The sequence below is a fragment of the Canis lupus genome, chromosome 38 (genome assembly GCF_003254725.2).
Source record: "Canis lupus dingo isolate Sandy chromosome 38, ASM325472v2, whole genome shotgun sequence".
Taxonomy (NCBI): domain Eukaryota; kingdom Metazoa; phylum Chordata; class Mammalia; order Carnivora; family Canidae; genus Canis; species Canis lupus.
In genome coordinates, this window is record NC_064280.1 from 18,442,773 (window position 1) to 18,465,194 (window position 22,422).

At 52.0% G+C, this 22,422-nt stretch overlaps 1 protein-coding gene across 4 annotated transcripts in view; it reads left to right on the forward strand.

Annotated features, from left to right (window-relative positions):
- Positions 1 to 2,732: 2,732 nt before the first annotated feature.
- Positions 2,733 to 22,422, forward strand: part of RXRG (retinoid X receptor gamma) — a 45,329-nt gene continuing 25,639 nt past the window's right edge. Inside the window, exons 1-3 of one of the 4 annotated variants that reach the window (XM_025420913.3) lie at positions 13,784 to 13,817; positions 13,902 to 13,983; positions 20,665 to 20,912. In XM_025420913.3, the coding sequence (XP_025276698.3) occupies positions 13,812 to 13,817; positions 13,902 to 13,983; positions 20,665 to 20,912 (336 nt within the window). In that variant the 5' untranslated portion in view covers positions 13,784 to 13,811. Of the gene's footprint in view, positions 3,185 to 13,708; positions 13,984 to 20,664; positions 20,913 to 22,422 lie in introns of those variants that run through there. The other 3 variants (XM_025420914.3, XM_035711191.2, XM_025420912.3) reach the window with 3 other exon arrangements.

Sequence of the window (22,422 nt, forward strand, 5' to 3'; positions counted from 1 at the left end):
AGAAAATGGACAGGTATGGAATTGGGGGCTGGACTCATCTGCATTTCATTAAAGTCGAGGGGAGATTTTGGGACTCATCAAGCCCTGTTCCATCATTTTACGAATGAGTAAAAAGAAACAAGAAGGGGCAAAGTGACTTGCTTAAGTCACATCACCATCATCAAAATAGCTTGTACATATTGAGCATTAATTATGCATCTGGTATCTTCTAAGTGATTACTAACACGTGTGGACTCAAGTGTCATCACAAACTGAGGTCCAGGGAGAGTGTAACTTGCCAGTGTCGTGAGGCTGTAAACAATGGGCCCAGGATTTGTACTCAGTATGGTTGGCTTCTGACTTGCTTTCTCTGTAGACACAGTCACTTCAGGCCACACAACTAGTGCTGTCCTAATAAATGGACTTTCTGGTGGTATGCTGTAAGATGTCCTTGTTTTGTCCTTATCAATGTTTTTGTCCATAAGTTAGATAAAATATGGAGAGCAGTGTGTCAGATCTTCAGAAGTCATGAAACGGGAGAAGGAATAATGAATACACTGGATGAAAGAAGCAGGACCCCAGAAGATCCGGGGTGATGAGTGAACCCAAATGTTTTCATTTCGGAGGAGTATAGGATTGCATGTGGCATGTTGGTCCCAAAGCCGATCGCCTGAGAATAGGCTGAAGAATGCGTATAAGAGAGAATACAGCTGGGCGGGCGGGTCATTTGTCAAGTTAGTTCTATAGGAATTAACTTGTGGGGCTGCCCAGAAGCCCACGCAGGTAGGCAAACAGTCCTCCCATATGCACTGCCCGCATCTACGCCAGTTCTCAACCGAGGCTCTGAGGCCAGCACCCAGCCAAGGAAGCCCGGGGCACACCACGCCTTCCCAGTGACAGCGCGTCTTTCTTCCTCCTTCCTGACCAACTTTGGCTCTGATCCCCAGCTTGGCCCCCACTTCCCTCGTCATCTGGACTCTATTCCTGTCTCTGGGCCTTTATTCTTAATTTTTGTTCTAGATTCTCTTAGCATTTGAATCTTGATTTGTTTTTGTTTTTGTTTTTTTTCTCCCTGTGAGCCTTGAGTTGAGTTGCCTCTCTGTGCGCCACACTGCATCAAGGGCAAAGCTCTCATCCTGCCTCAGCCTCTCAGAGCTCAGCCCACGACCTGGTGGGTATGTTGACAGCACCCCCGTTGCCCTGCCAACACATACACTATGAGGAGACAAGCCAGGTTGTATCTGAAGTATTGTATTCAAGTCTGGCCAACCCCATTCCCCTCCATGAGGGTCTCTAGAAATTGAAATATATTCCTAGGAAAAGAATAGGTTGTGAATAGAGTCAAATACTTGGTGATGCATGGAACCGTTGAAAGAGACAGGATTGCCTAGGGAAGTCGATGATGGGCATGGGAGATTTATCTGTGAATTTGCAGAAGGTTCCCATAGGCTCCTCTTGTGCGGCCGCAGGGAATACCCTAGAGCCAGTCAGCAGAAGCTACAGAGGCAAGGCAGACGTCAGCTTAATAAAAAAAACAAAAAAACAAAAAAAAAAACTTTCTTTTCTTTTTCTTTTTAAGATTTTATTTACTCATGAGAGACACACAGAGAGAGAGGCTGGGACACAGGCAGAGGGAGAAGCATGTCATGCAGGGAGCCTGACATGTGACTCAATCCCGGGTCTCCAGGATCACGCCCTGGGCTGAAGGCAGGCACTCAACCGCTGAGCCACCCAGGGATCTCCTAAAAAAAAACTTTCTTATGGTAAGAGCTACCCAGAAATGGAATGGGATAGTAGTGAGCTTCCCATTATTGGAGGTGTCCAACTATAGGTTCTGCAGTGGCTTGTCAGGAAAGCTGTATAACAGATCTGAATATCAAAGGGCCACTTAGATCAATCGAAGAAAGACAATTACCATATGGTCTCACTCATACGTGAAATATAAGAAATAGTGCAAGGGACCATAAGGAAAGGAGAGAACTGAGTGGGGAAAAATCAGAGAGGAGGACAAACCATGAGAGACTCCTAACTCTGGGAAACACACAAAGGGTTGTGGAAGGGGAGGAGGGCAGGGGGTTGGGGGTGACTGGGTGACGGGCACTGAGGAGGGTACACGATGGCATGAGCACTGGGTGTTGCACTGCATGTTGGCAAGTTGAATTTAAATAAAATATTTTTTTTAAAGGAGGGAAAAAGGGGATCCTTAGACTCTCTTGTGGCTGGGTTTCACCCACGAGAGTCTCTGGTTCAGTGAGGACCGAGTGGTGCTTTCTGAGCAAGTGGCCAGATGGGGTGGCCGTGGTGTATAAGGTGTATAAGGTGGATGCATCCCTCCATCCAATGACCAGCACCACGGGGAGCCAACGCGGCCTCCCTCCTGGTCCGCCGTCCCTGTGAATGGGCCATGGCTCCCAAGCACACCTGTCCGGCTGCCACTGCTGGGAGGGCAGACATATGCGTATGTAGCCCGCCCCCCCCCCCCCCCCGCCAGAGCAGGAGAGGCCCACCCCAAATCCAAGGGGGGCTCTGGTTTCTGCAGCTGGGGATGGAGGCTCCCACATCTCTCTGGGCCCTCCAAGATCAAATGCCAAGTGCGGTGCACCCTCCGGAGGAGGAGCCTGGAGGGGAAAAAAGAATGCATTCTCCGAACCCCCGCCCCCCCACGACTGTGGGTGCACGTCGAGGAGGAGGAGGAGGAGGAGGAGGCCCCCGCCCCCAGCTCTGCCTCCCCGCCGCCATCGGGGGCCCGGGAGAGCAGAGCCCCGGGGCGGGGAGGGGGGCGGAGGCGCGGAGCCCGGGAGCGCACGCGGCGGCCCAGCCCCGAGTGCCGCCGAGCAGCAACAGGAGCCCGAGTGCCGCCGAGCAGCAACAGGAGCCCGTGCGCCGTGGGGCGCGGCGGCGGCGGCGCGGTGCGCGGTTACTGACAGGCACCAGCTGCCGCGCCGCCCGGACGCGCTATGTGGCCGCTCCGAGCGAGGGGCAGATTCCAGACTAATCCCGGAGGGCTGGCCCAGCCCGAGCTGCCCGGGCGGCGGGGGAGCGATGACCGCTCGCGTTAGCCCAAGTTGAAGGCCGCCCCGGCTGCGCGCTCGGGAGCCCGGGAGGCCGCGCTCCTCGGAACACTGGGGAGGGAGGAACATGAACTGAGGAGGAACCATGTACGGGAATTATTCGCACTTCATGAAGTTTCCCACGGGCTTTGGCGGTAAGTCCGGCGCGCGGGCTGCCCCGGGGGCGCAGGGGGGAGGTGGACCTGCCTGGAGGGACCGCAGCAGGAGGGCACCGCGCCACGGGGCCCGGGACGCTGCTGAACCCGGAGGAGGGCACGCACGTTTAGATGCATCCTAGTGTGTGTCTGCGCGTGCAGGGGAGAGGGAGGGCGAGGGGCCGGGTCGGGGGCGAGGACCGTGCGCACCGGGCCGGAGGGAGCGTAGAGACAGGGCGTGCAGACACTCGGGGGCGCCTTCAAACCCACCTGCCCCAGGAGAAGATACCCAGATATCCATTGTTAGAACCCGGCGTGTTTGTGTGGGTGTGCAAAGTGGAAGAGTCAAAGGGAATTACTCTGATGAACCTATTATCCAACTTGTAATGAGAAAAAAGAAAATGTGATGGAAAAGGGTTTTGCCTCTCTATGAAGACTCCCCGGGACACTCAGTAACAAGGGCATGCTTGTTTTATTTCAAAGCAGATCCCCTCCGTAATTGGATTTTTTTTTTTTTAAGAGAAAACAGAGTGCTTGAATTTGCCACCGCGTTTTCCTTCCTCTGTTGTCTTCCCTTTTGATTTGCTCCTAGCCTGGCGCCCCCTCCCTGCTGCAGCCCCCAAGTCCACCACCAGGGTCTCTGCCTGCATTTCCAGTCTGAGGGGTGGCTCTGGGGCAGGGGTCTGCACTCAGCTGAAGGTCCACATCCCCCCCTCCCCACATCCCCAAGCCAGGCAGGGCAGACGGGCACACTTTGCAGGGGCTGCCTGACAGGCACCCTAAGGCTCCCACGATTCAGTGGCAGAAGCAGTTCAGTCGTCCAGCTTTGAATAAATGGAACCAACAGCTGACCAACTGGCCTCTCACTTGTCAGCTGGTGGCATGTAGCTTGTGTTCCTGGGAGCCAAAGAGGAGCTTTTGCGCTGTGGATGCTGGCAGACAGGACAAAGCAGAAATTCTTGTTGGGTCTTGAGAACGGAAAAGTCCCTGCTCTCCCGACCCCCTGTGTGGACAGATCAGCGATTCATCGGAGGGCTTGGGAGTAAAGCTCGCCTACTTTGCTGGGCAAAACCCTCTGTGAGGCGTGCAGGGACATTGCAAGGTGGACATTGCAGGTGGCCCCGGCCCGGAGGCATTGGGCCCGGGGGCTTGCTCATTCATTCAGGGTAGTTTCTGTGAGCCAAGCGTGGTATTAGGTTCTGGGAAGACAGATGTGAATGAGACACGGTCTCTGCCCCTTGGACAGTGTAGGCTTATTGCACCAACACATCGTCCTGGTTGGGGCTGTGTGCTCCCCGGGGGTGCAGGAGGAAGCTGTTGCTGGGACACAAGAAGGAGGGGGCCATGGATGGGTTCCTGGAAGAGGTGATGTTTAAGTTATTGGGGCCAGTCTCATGGCATGACCCAGTGAGAGTGGTGGCCAAGCCTGTGACCGGGACATCTGATCTCCAGTTTATAGCTGGGTCCTGGGTGTGAAAGGCCTTCTCAGCTCCCATCTTGGTCCCATTCACAACCCAGGCAGTTTTTCCTTTTCCCTCTGAATTCAGTTGCGTGAGGTCTGAGAAATGTGTTTGTCTTCAAGAGCCTCAGGAGTTCTGTGAGGTCATCGCTTCATGAATGCCATGGAGACCCTCTAAGACAGTGGGAGTGAAGAGCAGGGTTGAAAGAGCTAGAGAAAGACTGGATGAAGAAGGGTCTAGCCCCAAATTCAGCGAGGGCTGCCTTCTGGAATCCCGGAATGTTAGCCTCCTAAGGGACCTCGAGGAGCATCTTGGGCCTCTCATTTTATGAGTAGAAACTGAGTCCTCAAGGGAGGCAGGGGCACTCCAAGGCTATGTGGGGCTGAATGGGAGACCCCTCCCAGAAAAGCCCCCGACCCAAACTTCTAATAGTACTCCTTCAATCTGATCTAGTGAAAGAGCATGAGAGAGAGAGAGAGAGAGAAGAGAGAGAGAGAACTGAGTGGTTCACGTCCTAGCTGTGTGCCCTTAGGCAAGATACTGAACCTCTCTGAGCCCCAGTGCCTTCACCTCTAAGATGGAGTTGATAATCTCATCCTCAGAGTCTTGTCTTGAGAATTAAATGTGCTAACATTGAAGAAGCAGCTACTTTAGTGGCCACATGTTTGGTACTTAATCAAAGTTAGTATTTCCATCCCCTCCATTTTGCTCAACCATTAACACGCAAATTGATTTAAAAATCAGACATTACTGGAGGGTAATGAATTAAGAATCGGGGGAAATCAAATGGAAGCCACAAAGACCCACACACTTTGCTGGTTTAGAGCCTCAGAATTGGGGGAGCCCTGGTATTTGGTGTAATTAGGGTTCGGATAAGCGGAAACACAAGAGCTCGGCTGTGGGGAGACAGTAGGTTGATGTAACGTGGGGGACCCGGAGGCAGAGGGGCCACCAGGTTGTTTGAGTGTCTCCCTCTGACGCGACTCTTCCTTGTTCCCGAGGGAGGAGAGTAATTATCTTGTTTAGGCCTGTGGATGTTTTCCATTTTGTTTGCGTGCGCCAGTGAAGAGGCTGCTGAAACACTGAGCCAGAGGACACGGCTGGGTGAGAGGGAGGTCTGTCTGTGAACTGGGTGGTGAGGGAGGACCGTCCCCCCGCCTCCCACAGGAACAGGCCAGACCCCAGGACCGGAGTGGCTGTCGGCGGCGGCCTCGGCACGGGGTGGGGGTGCCTGCCCCCCACCTCTTGATATATCAGCAAATGGAACCCCAGGGGGCTCCTGAGAATCCCCCCAGGGATGTGCAGTCACCCTTGGGAACTAACCCCTGGGGGCTGCGTCTAGGGCCGTGCTTAGCGCAGGTGAGATCACCGTCCCATCCATGACCAAGGGACGGGTGAGATGGGCGAGGGGGTGGTGGCTGCCTGGGTGGCAGTGGTCTCACCGAGGTGCTCCGTCTCCCAGCTCCCGGCCCTGCCATGTGATGAATGGAGAACCCTTCTCTCCTTCTCTGCCAAGTCCTGGCTTTGCCAGCTGCTCAGTAAGAGATTTGTTTGCCAGGATGAGACAGTTGCTGCCTCTAAGAAGATGGCAAAACAAAGCCTGTAATTCCCCCCATCCAATTGTGCGGTAATCCTCAGGGTGAGAACAGAGATCAGGAGGGGGGGCAGGGGGTCTCGCATGTCGGTTAATGAGCCCGCTGCCACGCTTTCTCGGGGGCCAGCTACCCCTGGGAGCACTTTGCACCCTCGGCTAGTGACGCCCCTCTGAGGACGCACCGGTGCCACGATTACCCTACTCCTTTTAGAGACGAGGAAGCTGAGGCACCGCGCAGTGAAGTAACGTGTGACGTTATGGTGACTAGAGTGGCCCCGGCCAGGATTTGAACCCAGGCAGTCCGGTCCCAGAATCCCTGCTCCACTGGGCTGCCTCTCGGGACTCCTGTGGGCCATGCACTTGCTCCAGGGTGGCAAGCCGTGGGGAGCAGCGCACCCCTTGCTGGGGTGCAAGAGCCCTAATCCCCAGTGGCTGCAGACAGGTGGCCTGGCCATTGAGGAATTAAAACACGAGAGAGCTCAGCAGCCGCTCGCTTGGGAGCAAGGGACTCTGGAGCATTAATTGGTGCTTCTCCTGGAGGCCTACTGCTCTGCAAGAGTCCTGTGCAGCTGACCCTGACATTTGTGTAGAAAGCTCTGCTTTTTTACCCAGGAATAGCTGGCGGGATGGGGGGTTGGGGGGAGGGCTGAGCTCGAGGTACGAGTGCACACAAGCATGTGTGTACGGATGGGGGGCAAGAGGAGGGTGTGTGTGGATGTGGGAGCAGATCTGCGTGTGTGTGTGTGTGTGTGTGTGTGTACACGGATGTGTGCGCCAGAACATATTTTTCCCCTCCGCCAATGTGTGGGTGGCTAATTGGGACCTACCATGGACGTAAGTGGTTAGGGTTTATGTGGGAAGGAGTAACTGTTTATGAGATTTAGGAAGGAACATATTTAGTGTAAACTATTTTTCTGAAACATTTACAATCTTACCAGGAGACAGAGAGCTGGGTAGGAACTGGGGGAAGAAATTGTGCAAAGACTAAATCTAAATTCTCCACCTCTTCCTTCCCCTCATTATGTTGCTTCTGTATCTGCAGAGAACTTCGCCACCAGAGTTGGGTGGCCGGGATGCCAGCGGCTCCCAGAGGAAGTTGCGATTTTCTCTTATTTGAAAGGAGAAGACTCAGAGGCCCAGGGAATGTAAAGTTTATTTTCTGGAATGCCTGGGTTTGGGCGGTTCTTGTGGGATCGATCTAGGTCCTGGCTCAGCGATCATCACTAAGAGTGCAACTAGTAGCTAATGTGCCTGAGGCACCTACTGGGTGCCAAACCCTCTTCCACGGGCATTGCAAGAACCGTCCCATTTAATATTCTCAAAGGTCCCTGGAGGGAAGGTGCTACTCTTATTCCCATTTTACAGATGAGAATGTAGAGCCACGAGGAGGTTTAGTAACCTGCTCAAGACACCCAGCTGGTAAGGAGCAGACCCAGGATCCTAACCCAGGCAGGGGCCGGGGCTGCTGTGTGAAGCCCTGTGCTGTGCCTGCTGCTTGCAGGGGGGTAGGGGAGAGAGGGAGTGGGGTGCAGGGGGAACAGAGTCCCAGATCTGCCACAAATTGGTGAATTCTGTATAAGAACTGCAACTAACATATTCAGTTCTTGCTCTGTGCTCTTCTACAACTTTCTTAGGGATTTTTTGGATGTACGTAATTTTTTGGATGTACGTAATTGCAAATGAATAAAATGACCAGGGGGTGGGGGTGGGGGCAGGGCACCAGGTACTCAAAGGTCCTTAGGAAACAAAACCCAAAAACTTTGCCAGATGGGTCCCACTTTATTCTAATCCGTGGAACCCAGTTTTACATTCCAGGGTGGGAATTGGCAAGCTCTTTCTCTGCAGAACCGGATAGTAAACATCTGAGTCTTTGCTGGCTATAGGGTCTCCATTGCAACCGCTCGATAATCCTGTCGTGGTGGGGAGAGGAACCGTAACTAAAGCAGCAGAAAAGGAGGCACAGGGATGCCCTGCATCTGGGTGTTTGTGGACCGCTCGGGGGTCATTCTGGAGAAGGTTTATTACCATTTCTGAGTGGTTTCCAGTTGACAGTGGTTCCTGTTGTTGGCTCTGAACAGCCGGCTTCCCTGCCACAGAGCTGAGTCTTCAGAGCTAGACAGAGGGGCCTGCGGGCCATGGGGGTGACCCCTTAGTTTCAGTTGAGGACACTTGGAGAAGCAGGTGTGGCTTGCCCAGGATCTGCAGCTGCTTGTGATCTTCAGACTGGACTCTCCAGAACCCCCTGAGGGGCCAGCTGGGGAGGCAGGAGGAGGAGATGGTGCGGGGAGCCTCAGAGAGCCCTCAAATAACTCAATACTCTCCACCACGCAGGGTCAGTGTTAGCCTTCTACGGTTAGGGATTTATTTATTTTTATTTCATTTTATTTTAAGATTTTATTTATTTATTCATGAGAAACACACACAGAGAGAGAGAGAGAGGCAGAGACACAGGCAGAGGGAGAAGCAGGCTCCATGCAGGGAGCCCGACGTGGGACTAGATCCCAGAACTCCAAGATCATGCCCTGGGCCCAAGGCAGATGCTCAACCACGGAGCCACCCAGGAGCACCCTGGTGTAGGGATTTAATAAAATAAAGCCTGGGCTGCTGTAAACACACGGTAAAAGATCCCTTTCCCCATTTCAGGAAATTTAGAGACTACAGTTCTAAATTCAGCTAGAATTTTGTATGTAGATGGTTCTTAGGGGAGGTGTGCCTGTTGTTAAAGCCTCAGATGGCGCACCCGGAGATGCTGACAAAGCAAAGTGAGACGTGGATTCTGTGCCTGTTACAGGAAGTTCTGTTTCAACAAATCACTCTAGGGCAGGCACTCAGGAGATCTGGCAGAAAGAGAGCTGGGACCTGGGACCTGCAACCCCTCCAGGCTTCAGGAGACCCTGGCCCTGGGCCAGTGACTTTGATGAGTCACTGAACAACCTGGAGCCCCCTGCTGTCTTTATCAGATCCTCTGATTAAGAGAGAAAGAGGAAAGACAGGAAGTCTCTGGGTTCAAAATCAAGCTCAAATTCCTGATGGGATTTCAGAATTCAACATCTGAACTTAAAAGATGGAAAAGCTTGTGATCTTTAATTCAGAAAGCATTTACAAGAAGTCAGAGGAGTGGCCGAGAAAGTGCCTAACGCCTATGTTGGGATGTTTCTTCTCGGCTGGCTTGCCTGGCTTTCCATTCTGTGACTCGGGGTCTCCTTCATCCCTGGTTTGCTGGTCACTCGTGTCACGGGGAAGCAGTCTCTTGGAGAGTTTGGGGCTCCTGGTGTCTGTGCTTTCTCATCCCAGCGACGAGGGGAGCAGAGCAAAGATTAGAGGTCATGCGCTGGGAGAGAATATTCTAGACTGTCTGGGAGTGCCAATCAGTTGTTCGGCACACATTGACTAAGTATCTGGCTTGTGCAAGGGTTGTGCAGGACCCCGAGAACGAGGACCCATCCCTTATCCTGAAGGGATGATAAACTAGTTACAAGCTCTGACGTCTGCATAACATTTGGAGATGAATTATTTCTAGAAATGTTTTTTGGGCCTGGGGATAGGTGAATGGGTCCCAGGAATTTAGGTGTTTAGAACCTGAGAACAAATGATCCTATGTGCATCACCTAATGATAATACCGCACTAGGGATGTTGTTCACTGCATTTTAAGATGATCTGCAGTCTTCAGAAGACTGTCCATATTTAGGGGCACCTGGGAGGCTCAGCGGATGAGCATCTGCCTTCGGCTCAGGGCGCGACCCCGGGGTCCTGGGATCGAGGCATCGGGTTCCCTGCAGGGAGCCTGCTTCTCCCTCTGCCTGTGTCTTTGCCTCTCTCATGAATAAATAAAATAAAATCTTAAAAAAAAAAGAAGAAGGCTGTCCATATTTAGAGGTCAGAGAGAGCATATCTGAACAAGAAGTCCAGAGAGACTGGAAAAGGGATTGAGATCACGGGTTCAAGAGCTGGATGTGGACAGGATTGATGTTCAAGGACTTTAGGGACAAGAGGTGAGGTGGGGGCACCCTCAGCTAATGCCTGAAACACTTGTTGGCATTGCCTTGGTGGATCCACGGGTACATGGTGTGCCCAGTATATGAACATGGCTTGAAGGGGCAGACGGTGTCCCTTGTGAGTGTCACCCCTGCCTCAGGATCGTGGAGTACCTCTTAGGCCACAGACACAGCACAATATCTGCCCATACCGTCAAGGCAGATAATGTGGTCCTGGGTGGGAAAGGTGGGACGCAAGCAAAATGCCATTAATTATATGCAGGAAGGTTAAGAAAAAATAGTGCTAGGCTCGACTCAGATTCTAGGTCTGTAACAATTCACAAGGGGCGCTTAGAAAGGTCACTTTATCATTCTGAACCTGTTTTTTCTAAATCTCCCTAATGGGGATCATTTCTGCCCTGGCGATTACTGTGAGTCAGTTTGATGCTTACGTGAAACAGGCACCGGCCCCCCAGGAGGGACCCCTCTCTCCAGAGCGCCTAGTCTGGGGTCTGGGACATAGTAGGCACTCAACGGATATATATATATATATTTTTTTTTTTTTGACTGGCTGAACCAATAGCTGACATGGGAATAAATAGCATTATAGTTGGGAAGCGTTTTGTGTGAGTGAGACGGTTCGTGGAATGTGGAATGTCCTGGAGCCTGGGAGCCAGAAGACCCAGTGTCTCTGTCCTGACCATGTGTGGCCTTGAGCAAGTCGTGCAACCTCTGTGGGATTGTTTTCTCTTCTCTAAAATAAGGTAGTTCTTCAAATCCTAGAAGTCTGGTTTCTAACCCCAAGCAATGTGGCCTTAATAATTTATGGCCTATCTCATTTGGAAAGGTTTGATTAAATCGGTCCTGCTATGAACTAGTTTGTATTTGCTCATTCACCAAAAAAAAAAAAAACAACCCAAAAAAAAAAAAAGGTTTGTGGAGCAAATAGCATCTTAGAAGTGTTGCCCTATTTAAGTTACATCTGTTTTGAAGCAATTTAAAAAGCCTGGTAGGAGCATCATTAGCATATTAACGGGGTGTTAATTACAAAAGAGTCTTTTAAAGCAGATTTTATAAAATCTCCACTTAATAACCATTAGCTTGTGGTACTCGAAACACAAACTCTTCACGTGTGTTACTTAGGAGTAATAAAATTGTAATTTAAAAGTAATCTGCCAACTTGTCACGGATTTAGACTGATTTTTTTCCTCTCAATTGATCGAAATGAGTAAGGTTTTGCTATAATTATATATAATGCTGGTAATAATGAGGCTGATTATCAATCTTTGCCTGCTTTTCACTACCTCCATCACTGCAGATTTTAGGGGAGGGGGTGTGGAAGGGGCTGGGTGTGGGGAGGAGGGAGAGAGGGGAGGAGAGAGGGATGCCCCTGTGCTCTCCTCCCTCAGCCTAGCAGGCCTAGCACCCCAAGAGGCAGCCCCATCCCTCCTGCGGAGCAGCCTCTGAGCCCTCCCCTCCTTCAGGGCAGGAAGCAGGAGAGCTGCCCTGGGCGCCCCTGAAAGGATGGCCAGCTGCAGGCAACCTGTGGGCTGCTCATCTACAGGTCCCCACATGTTGCTGAGGGGCCCCGGGTGCTGAGCCCCTTCTCCCACACACTCCCCTTGCATATCACGTTCCTTTGGTTTTCCCCATCTAGAAAGCCAGAAAGTGCTTTGGTAGCAGAGGACTCTTCTTATCAAAAAAAAAAATGTGGCTTCCACCTCTGCTCCTCACTCCCCGCCCCCGCACTGAGTTCAGCGTCTCCCCACTTGAGGTTGGCACCTGTTAACATGCAGAGCGCTGTGCCCGTCCTTCCTGTCCCATGTCAGGGTGGCCGTGAAGCCCTGAGGTTTAAGTGTAGGTGCTTTTTTTGTTTGTTTGTTTGTTTAAGATTTTATTTATTTATTCATGAGACACATAGGCAGAGGGAGAAGCAGGTGCCCCATGGGGAGCCCGATGCGGGACTCGATCCCAGGACCCTGGGATCACGCCTGGAGCCAAAGGCAGATGCTCAATCGCTGAGCCACCCAGGTGTCCCGAGTGTAGGTGCTTTTGAACATGCAGGTCGTGACCCACGTGTAAGAAATGTGGACTAGCACCGGGCGTCCGAGTGCCCCTTCTACCGAAGGAGGTAGAGGAAGAGGTCGGGCTGAGCTGGGACCCCGACAATGGGCGCCCTGGCCAGCCTGGAACTGTGAGGGGCCAGAGTCAGGATGGGTTGCGTCCTCAGCAGACAGCGCCGGGGGTGGGAGAATCTGGCTGGCTCAGAGCCTAGAGCCTGTGACTCTGATCTCGGGGTTGTGAGTTCGAGCACCATGCTGGCGTAGAGATTCTTAAAAAAAAAAAAAAAAAAACTTTAAAAAACAAAAAGAAAGGAAGTGCGAAGGTCAAGATCCAGAGGGAGGTCTCATGTTGGGTTGGGTCGGGGGAGGCAGGGAGCTGTCCTGTGCTGCTGGGAGGAGTCGCAGAGCGGAGTCCTTCCCGTGGTGGGGCTGGGGCAAAACCCACATCGGTTGCCTTGGTTGCTCCATTCAGAGGCCGCTGGTCCCATTCACGAGTGGTGTTCCCTTGGGCAGTGTCTCCAACATCCCTGGCCCCCAGTCCCTGCATCTGCACAGTGGAGAGCAGCATGCCGGCCTTAACGGGGCTTGTGGGTGCAGGACGTGTCAATATATGTCAAGTGCTGAGAACCGGATCTGGTCTTCCTCGGCAGTCGCTCAGCCAATGTTGAGCTGTTGTTGTTAGTCATGGGAGGAGGCGACGATTGAAGCATCAGTTAAAGTGCCTTCCTGTGGCGGGCCTCAGCCTGCCTGTGTGTTCGGAGCCAAGCTGGGAAGGGATGTGGGAGTAGGGGTCCCTTAGACTGGGAATGACCAGCCAGGGGTGCTCATCGGTTCAGCATCCGACTCTTGATTTTGGCTCACTTCATGATCTCAGGGTCCTGGGATCCAGCTCCGAGCTCAGTAGGGAATCTGCTGGAGAGTCTCTTCCTTGGCCTCTACACCTCCCCCCCATGCACTCTCTCTGTAAATAATAAAAATATATATTTTTTTAAAGGAAGAACAAGCCAGGTGTCGGACTACTCTCTGATGCTGGGGCTCATGCACCAGGTCCCTCCAGTGGAGACAAGCAGACAGGCTTGGATGTGCGATGGTGTCTCTGGGGGAGAGAGTTGAATGGGATGGAGCCCTGTGGTGCTCCCTAGACCTCACAAGAGTCCTGCCTCTCTGGAATAGCATGTCTCTACTTCTGTCCCCTTCCCTGTGGGTGGGTACGACCCAGTATCAAGATTCATGACAAGTTTCCACTCCGTGCAGGAGAGGCTTGTTAGGCCAGCGAACTACCCTGGCACAGCAGAAAGGGGTGGAAACACCGAGCCATTTGCTCCCTTGTCTGGCCAGTCAGAAAGACTCATGCTTGACATTTTCCTTTCATTGGCTGAGGATGAGGTTGCTAGGCAACCTCCTCACTTTGGTAAGAATTCTGTAGTTCTGAGTACCCGGGCTTCTCTTTCTCAACAAGTACCCCCTCAACATGCACATGCAATTTGTTACTCAGAGATTTTCACTTTGGTAAACAGTGGGGCTGTAGACTTCCTATGCAAGTAATTTCTATTGATCAACTCCCTATCGTCATACACGTTAATCAACAAAAAATTATCCCATCTCTGATCCTGTCTTGTCGTCAGGTACTTTTTGAGCGTCTGCCAAGTTCCAGGCTCAGTGCTGGGTACCATGATGGTGACCGTTCACGGCAAGTGGAAATTAAAAGTATGTGACAACCAGGAAGACAGCAGATAGCCGGGGGGGGGGGGTCGGGGGGGGGTCACGTGGAGGGACCTCTTTGTGCCAGGCTGGGCTATGGGGAGACCTGGGCGATCCTAGGAGGGTGGAGTAGCTGGGATGACGGAGGGGCACTCCGGGCTCAGAGCAGTGGCTGTACTAGCCGATTCAGACAACTCAATATTATAAACAACTGGTATGTCCGTACCAGTGTGTGGTGACGACTTTCCTCGATAGAGCATTTACCACAGGCCTGGCTTGGTCTAAGCCCTCGACGTACACGATCTTCTCCAATGGCATTCAGGCCACACACAGTGCCTTGCTCACAACAATTACAGAACAGTAAATTATTGCACCTGCCACCATGGGGCCTGTGCTCTCAGGTGCTCTCAGCAGGCCACTGAGGTAGGCACGTGTGTCCCCACTTTGGGTGGGGAACTGCAGTTCGAGGGTCACATTCCTTGCTCAAGTCTACGTGACTGGAAGGAGGTGGAGCCTCGAATCCAACCTAGGATTTTGTGGCTTCAGTCTTGTGTTTGGCTGGGCCACTGCAGTGCCACGATGCACACATAGACGTGAGGAATCATGCTGGTGTGGGCGCCCTGCAGATTCCCAGACAGCTTGACTGCTGGTGACACTCAGCGTCCCAAACAGAACGAAGGTCTAACAAGGTCCAGCTGCCAAGGACCAGGGGCCCCTCGGAAAGGGGTCCAGACTCACACCCATGCCAGATTGCTGTGACTGGCGCTGCTTCTTTGAGACCTCAGTGGGCCGCATCCTCATCCATGTTCATGGAGTGGTAGTGGGAGGGGTCTCGGAGACCCCTGAGCAGAATGAGGCCCGGAAATATGAAAGACTTTTCTTAAGTATGTTGCCAGGAGAGAAGAAAAGAGAGCCCACTAGCCATTTCCCATTAGATGAGTTACTTTTTATTTAAACAAATCACTGCCTGAATAAAGAGAATCGACTCTGCGGAGTGGAGGGTTTGTGCATCTCCCAGGCATCTGGCAGCGGGCACAGTCCGGCTATGGCTAAAGAGGATTAAGAGGATGTAGGGTCAGGGATGGAGCAAGGCTGCTGAGGTGCAGAGACCAGGGAGGATGGGGCTGTAGGAACAAGAGGGAAGCACTGGAGGATACCTTGACCTTGGATCTAGACTAGAAACCGGGTTTCTGGAAAAAAACGTGTGTACCTTTTGGTCCTGGCTATGGCTCCAACATGGCTTTGAGAAAAAGAGGAAAGAGGGGGGAATCCCTGGGTGGCTCAGTGGTTTAGCACCTGCCTTCAGCTCAGGGCGTGATCCTGGAGACCTGGGTTTGAGTCCCACATTGGGCTCCCTGCATGGAGCCTGCTTCTCCCTCTGCCTATGTCTCTGCCTCTCTCTCTGTGTCTCTCATGAATAAATAAATAAAATCTTTTTAAAAAATAATTAATTAATTAATTAAAAAAGAGAGAGAGGGAAGGTGATGAAAGGGCCATCTGTGGGTCTGACGCTCTGTGGTCTCTTTGGAGGACAGGTTCACTTCCCATTGGGAAACACTTCCATCATTAGAGGCACTGATTCCCACCTTTTCTAAAAGCAAAGCTTTCATGTCTGAGAACCAGTGGGTCATGGGAGAGACACAGAACCAACATGCAATCGTGTCAGCTGTATCAGTCTTTCTGAATTTTATTTTATTCTTTGAAGTGTGGTTATAAAGTAGCCCACCTCTTCTGCATCACTGACTCAGCAGAAGCAAACCGCATGGTAGGGCCATTGCAAAGCAAGCTTTAAGTCTGTTTCATCCTGTCTCAGCCATGCTATGCTCCTCACTGAGCAGCCGAGGCCTATTTTGACTGTCCTCATTATTATTATCAATAAAAACAGTGCACTTTTAATTTCAGTCACCCTCACATCATCTTCTTTTATTCTTGGGACAACTTGTGAGTTCCCCAAAGTCCGTGTTTCTATGTTTTTGTGCAGGTCAGTGTTCCTCTTATACATCATCCCTTTACATGTCCCTATTCCCAAGTGTCCTACATATTGAGGTCCTTGTACTTACTTTGTCCTAGGTCAATTTATTTTTTTTTTCAAACATTTGTTTATTTATTTTTGGGATTTTATTTATGTATTTGAGAGAGAGCACAAGCAGGGTGAGCAGCAGAGGGAGAGGGAGAAGCAGGCTCCCCACTGAGCAGGGAATCCAATGCGAGGCTTGATTCCAGGATCCCGGGATCATGAGCTGAGCCGAAGGCAGATGCTTAACTGACTGAACCACCCAAGTGCCCGTTTATTTATTTTGGAGAGAGAGAGAGAGAGAGCAGGAGGAGAGACCGAGGGAGAGAGAGAGAGAATCTCAAGCAGACTCCCCTGAGTGGGGAGCCCGATGCAGGGCTGGATCTTACAATCCTGAGATCATGACCTGAGCCGAAATCAAGAGTCAGATGCTCAACTGACTGAGCCACCCAGGTGCCCTTACTCTCATTTTGAAAACTTAAATAGCTATTTTTAGAAAGGTAATCTCAACGCAAAAATAGAAGCCCAGTCACTTGCTATAAATAGAAGGAAACAGTAAAAATAATTATAGAACTATTAAAAAAAAGAACTATTAATATGTTTTTCAAGAGTTTGTCACTTCACATATGGCCTAAAATGTCCCTTACCACCGTGTCGCAGGTTCCACACCCCAGGAACTCTTGGGTTGATGAATGTGTGATGCAGAGTCTGGTCCCTGTGTGTCCCCCCAGCTCCGGGCCTGCTGTTGGGGTACAGACGGGCAGGGCGCAGGCTCTCTGCGATCCACGTGAAGGAGGATAGCAGGGTCCTTTGGTCTGTGTCTGGAAAGCTGGAGCGGAAGGGAACATCGATTCCCTTCGGGTGGCCGGGCTGTGGGGGCGGGGTGGCCAGTGTCTCGGCGGAGAGCACGGCTCCCCGCTCACCTGTCACACGTTATCTTAGGAACAGGCTCAAGATATACATTGGCCTCTTTAAATGTCACAGCCTTCCAGGGCCTCAGAAGAGTCTAAAATTGTCCTTTCCCATCAGTGGCCATCTGGGAGGATTTTTGGTGTTTCTGGCTCCGGTTCTTGGAAGCTGCCCTTTCTCCTTCAGATAAACTTTCAGCTTGAGATCCCTCCATAATTGAGTCATCGTGTACGCTGTGATGTGATGGCTCTCCAAATCATCCTTGCTGTCCTTGACAGCACACGCAGGGGAGAGCGTGGGCTTCAGATTGACAGTTGGAATCTAAGCTCTGTCACTTAAACAGCCAGGCAAGCGCCAGGTACCACGCTGGGGGCGGGGAAGCAAGAACGGACACCTTCCTCCCTTCTCCCAGGTCAATGGAAAAGATGGGGAAATCAATCAATATGGTGACACAGTATAATAAGTGCGAAGATATGAGCAGGCCCAGACTGTTGTTAGAAAACGGAAAAGGACATCAACATCAGGGAAGGCTTCCTGGAGGAGGTGACACTTGTGTTAGACCTGGGAGGATGAGTTAGAACTTGCTAGAAATGGAAGGGAGGGCAAATCATCTTGAACAGGGAGCAGCATGGGGGTGAGGCTGAGCATGAGTTTCCTCATCTTTTTAAAAGGCTAAAATGATCCTCACAGGCTTAACTGTCAGGATGAAGTGAGTTAGTGTATGGAATTTGCCTAATGCTACTCAGGACACGTGGTAAGTGGCTGACCCGTTCATGCGAACCCCTTTGGCACTTCTCTGCGGACCCACAGAACGTGGTTCATCCTCAGTCGTGCTACTTAGAACAGGTGATTAGGGATTTATCCGTTTATAAGACAATTGTCCCTGATAGATGGAAACTCCTGGGTAGGATGAATGAGGGTCAGAGCTTCCTTGACTGTGGCAGTGACAGTTCTCTCCACGGGGAATCCTTAACCACGTTAGCAGCAGCTCAAGAGAAACTCTAGGTTGACATTTTCCCAGTGGAATATTTATGTTTAAAAGTAGCTGCACAGAGAGGAGCACCTGGGTGGCTCAGTGCATTAAGTGTCTGACTCTTGATTTTGGTTCAGGCCATGATCTCAGGTTCGTGAGATTGAGCCCAGCAAAGGGCTCTGCACTCAGGGGACTCAGCTTGAGATTCTCTCTCTCCCTTTACCCCTCCCCTCACCGAGAGAGAGAGAGAGAGAGAGAGAGAGAGAGAGAGAGAGAGAGGGAGAAACAGTAAGCAATAGAGAGATAATGAGAGAGGGAGGATGAGCAGGGGGAGAAGCAGAGGCAGAGGGAGAAGCAGACTCCCCACTGAGCGGAGCAGGGAGCCAGATGCAGGGCTCAGTCCCAGGACCTCCGGATCATGACCTGAGTTGAAGGCAGAAGCTTAACGGACTGAGCCACACGGAAGCCCCATAAATAAATCTTAAAAAAAAAAAAAAAAGGAGTAGTTGCATAGAGAAAACACCCCCCCACACACAAAAAGCCAAAAACGCACCTCCACGTTCATTGTAGCATTATTTGCAATAGCCGAGCTGTGCAAGCAACCTAACTGTCCATCGTTGAATGGATAACGGATATATATGAGATGGGACACTATTTTGCCATAAGAAAGAATGAGGTCTTTTCATTTGTGACCACACGGATGGACCTTAGGGGGCTGTGCTAAGTGAAGTAAGTCAGACAGGGAAAGACAAATACTGTGTGATCTCACTTCTGTGAAGTCTGATAATAATATTGGTGATAATAATAATCATACCTCGAGCTCATAGATCCAGAGAACAGATTGGTGGTTGCCAGAGGCAGGGATGGGGGTGGGAGAAATGGGGAAAGGGAATCAAAAGGTACAAACTTCGAGTCATAAATACATCCCTGGGACGTAATGACAGCGTGGTGACTGTAGTCGATAACACGGTCTTGTACGTTTGAAAGTTGCTGAGAGTAGATCTTGAAAGTTGTCATCACAAGGAAAGAAATTTCTCACTGTGTGTGCTGATGTGTGTTAACGAGTCTTATCTGTGGTGATCATTTTTGCCACATATACAAATATCAAATCATTATGTGGTACACCTAAAATACGGTGTTGTGTGTCTACTATTACCTATGATCTCAATAATTAAACAAGAATACCCCCCCCATTTGCTTCAACATGGATGGAACTGGAGGGTATGATGCTGAGTGAAATAAGTCAATCGGAGAAGGACAAACATTATATGGTCTCATTCATTTGGGAAATATAAATAATAGTGAAAGGGAATAGAGGGGAAGGGAGAAGAAATGGGTAGGAAATATCAGAAAGGGAGACAGAACATGAGAGATTCCTAACTCTGGGAAACGAACTAGGAGTGGTGGAAGGGGAGGAGGGCGGGGGGTGGGGGTGACTGGGTGACAGGCACTGAGGGGGGCACTTGACGGGATGAGCACTGGGGTTATTCTGTATGTTGGCAAATTGAACACCAATAAAAAATAAATTTATTATTAAAAAAAAAACAAGAATAGCTCCACAGTTCTACTTCCGAGGCACTGTGCTCCTCCCCAGCATTCAAAGGGAGCACGTCCCTCCCCCGATTCTGCTCCCAACACCACCCTTAATGACCCCTGTTGTCTCCCGAGAGTTAGGACAGCACCGTGCATGTAGCAGGTACTCCCCGAATGAACAGGGAACCATGCAGGGGAGCAGCACTGCCCTGTTGAGCTTCCAGTCTCTGCTTTGCTGCTACACATGCTGAGGTTCATAGCTTCTCCCTTCTGGAGAGAATGTTCATGCCGGGCCCCTGCAAGGATGGTGGGGCGCCCTCCTTCTCTGTCATCTTGAGCTGCGGCTGACCATAAGGGACCTTGGAGTTAACTTACGTGGGAGAAATGGTACCAGACGACCATGTGCCCAGGGCCTGTTCCTTGGACACCTGCGACCACGGCTCCCTGTGTCTGGAGGCGGGAACAGTCTGGACAGGCCTGTCTGCACCGGCCTTCCTGGGCCTCTGCGGCCCTTAAGCTGTGGCCAGGCCTCCTGAGTCTTCTTCCCTGAGTGCTGATAAAGCCCCATGGTGTGAAGACAGGCAGGGAAGGAACGTGAATGGGCCCAGAGCTGCAAAAGATCCGGGCAGTCAAGGGTATGACAACAGCCTCTGCCCGCACCTGCACCCCACCCCACCCGCCTGCCTTACCATGCTGGAACGTGACCCCTGACGGCAGGAACTGTGTCCTTTTGGGCTCCAGGATCCCTGGCACCTGGAATCGTACCTGCATCTTAGTAAATGTTCATTGCATGTGAGTGAAGGAATTTCTCCCGACTTTCAGGCTCAGCCCTGCCCCAACTCTCCGAGCAGTATGGATGAGAAACCCGGAATTCTGGAGCAGCCCTGCACCTGCTCCCTCCACTTGCACATGCGAGTTTGGACTTGAGTCCCCTTCGCTGTCTGGCTGGGCCAGGCCACGTCGCCGATGCCCTGGGGCTCATGGGCTGTGCCCCCTGCGGCCCCGGCTGTCCATGTGACCCAGGCCAAGGTAGATTCTAAGGCGGGCAGCCGAGAACCTAAACACCATGGATGCCTGTGGCCCTAAGAGGCTCTCTCTCCGTCTGTCCCTCACTTGCCTTTATCCTGCCAGCTCAGCGTGGGGTGTGAGCACCTTGGGTTCACAGGTACGGGGTGTGGCAGAAGGAAGGGAGGCCTCCATCCTCACAGGGGCCATCCTGGGGCCCAGGCTCCCCTCACCTATGCTCTTCTCCTTACAGGCTCCCCCGGCCACTCCGGCTCCACGTCCATGAGCCCGTCGGCAGCCTTGTCCACTGGGAAGCCCATGGACAGCCACCCCAGCTACACGGACACACCAGTGAGTGCCCCGCGGACTCTGAGTGCAGTGGGGCCCCCCCTCAATGCCCTGGGCTCTCCATATCGAGTCATCACGTCTGCCATGGGCCCGCCCTCGGGAGCCCTGGCAGCACCTCCAGGAATCAACCTGGTCGCCCCGCCCAGCTCCCAGGTAGGTGTCCTTGCTCTCGCTGGACTTCCCTCTGCCCCGCCCACCTCCCAGGTAGGTGCCCTTGCTCTCAGGGACTTCCCTCTGCTCCACCCAACTCCCCAGGTAAGTGCCCTTGCTCTCGCGGGACTTCCCGGCATCCCTACACAGTGTCTCCCAGGCTGCTCCTGGAGCCAAGCCCGCGCTTGGCAGGTGTTTAACGTGTACTTGCCAAATTCACCGAGTGTGTCCCCAGGCCGAGCAGCCCAGAGCACCGACAACACCCCAGGGCCAGAAGCCTACGGCCCAGAGGCCGCCCCTGTGTTTTAATGGTTCAGCCCTGGCAGTGAGCTCGCTGATTCTGAGGGCTGTTTGTCATCCTGGGGACAGGCCCCCTCTGTTCTTTGCAATTCAACAATGAGTGTTTATGGAGTCCATGAAGTGCCTGGTGCTCTACTCCAGGCTCAGAGGATCCGGAAATGATGGGAACGGTGGGCTTTGCCCTCCAGGAGCTTATAGCTGAGAGAGGGGAAATAGGCAGGTGTGGCACATGGATGAATCTAGAACATGGCAGTCTGTGTTACCTGTAGGTGGTCTCCAAGAGAAAGACTGGGAACTCCGGAAGGAAACCTCACCTAACTCCTAGTGCTTCTGCTCCGACAGAGGGCAGGTGGTGTGTGCACGGGGGACCTTGCACTGCTGCTCCGAGGACCCTGTACAGTGGCCAGTTGCCTTTTACTTCCTCCCGGCAATGTCGCAGTGAGATCATCAACTTTCCTTTCTTGTGCTGGTCAGCTGTTGCTGTAATGATGCTGTGGAACCGTCCTCAAATTGTCATGGTCTGCACAAAAACATGTTTTTTCCCCCCTCGCTCACAAATTTACGTCAGCTAGGATGGCTCTACTTCAGCAGGTGGTGGGGGAGCTGGATGAGGCTGCAGGCTGGGGGGCCGGTCTGCTCCTCGTGTCCCAGACTGAAGGAGCAACAGCTAGTCGGGACACGCTTTTCTCATGGTGTGTCACAGGAGTGCAAAATCAAAGCCACATCAGTAGGGTACAGTGAAGTCTCTGTTCACATCATGCCCACTAAGAAAACGGTATGGCTGACCCCAGCATTGGCGGGGCAGGGAACTAGGCCGGGCCTGTTTTAGCGGGAGATTCCACAGAGTTAGGAACAATAATCCCATCTACTGTGTTCTCCTCCCTCACATATGGGAATCTCAGTTTTGGGCCGGCACCATCCCGCCCCAACCACCAGCACACCCAGAGGCAGAATTAGTAGGTCCTGTAGCCTCCTTGGAATTTATAGTTTGGGAGAAGAGGCAAGAATCCCTTTGTGCCAGGGTTTCTTTCTACAACAGGGAGAACTTCAGAGACCATCCCTAGACTGTCCCTTTCAAGAGGCTTCATGCACACAGGGTTTGAAAGCAAAGTCACCTGCAGTTGCAGAACTTTAGAGCCAGCAAGGGCTTCAGAGATCTACCGATCCAGGGATTTGAGAATCTGGAAAAGACCTTGGGGGTCATCGAGTGTGG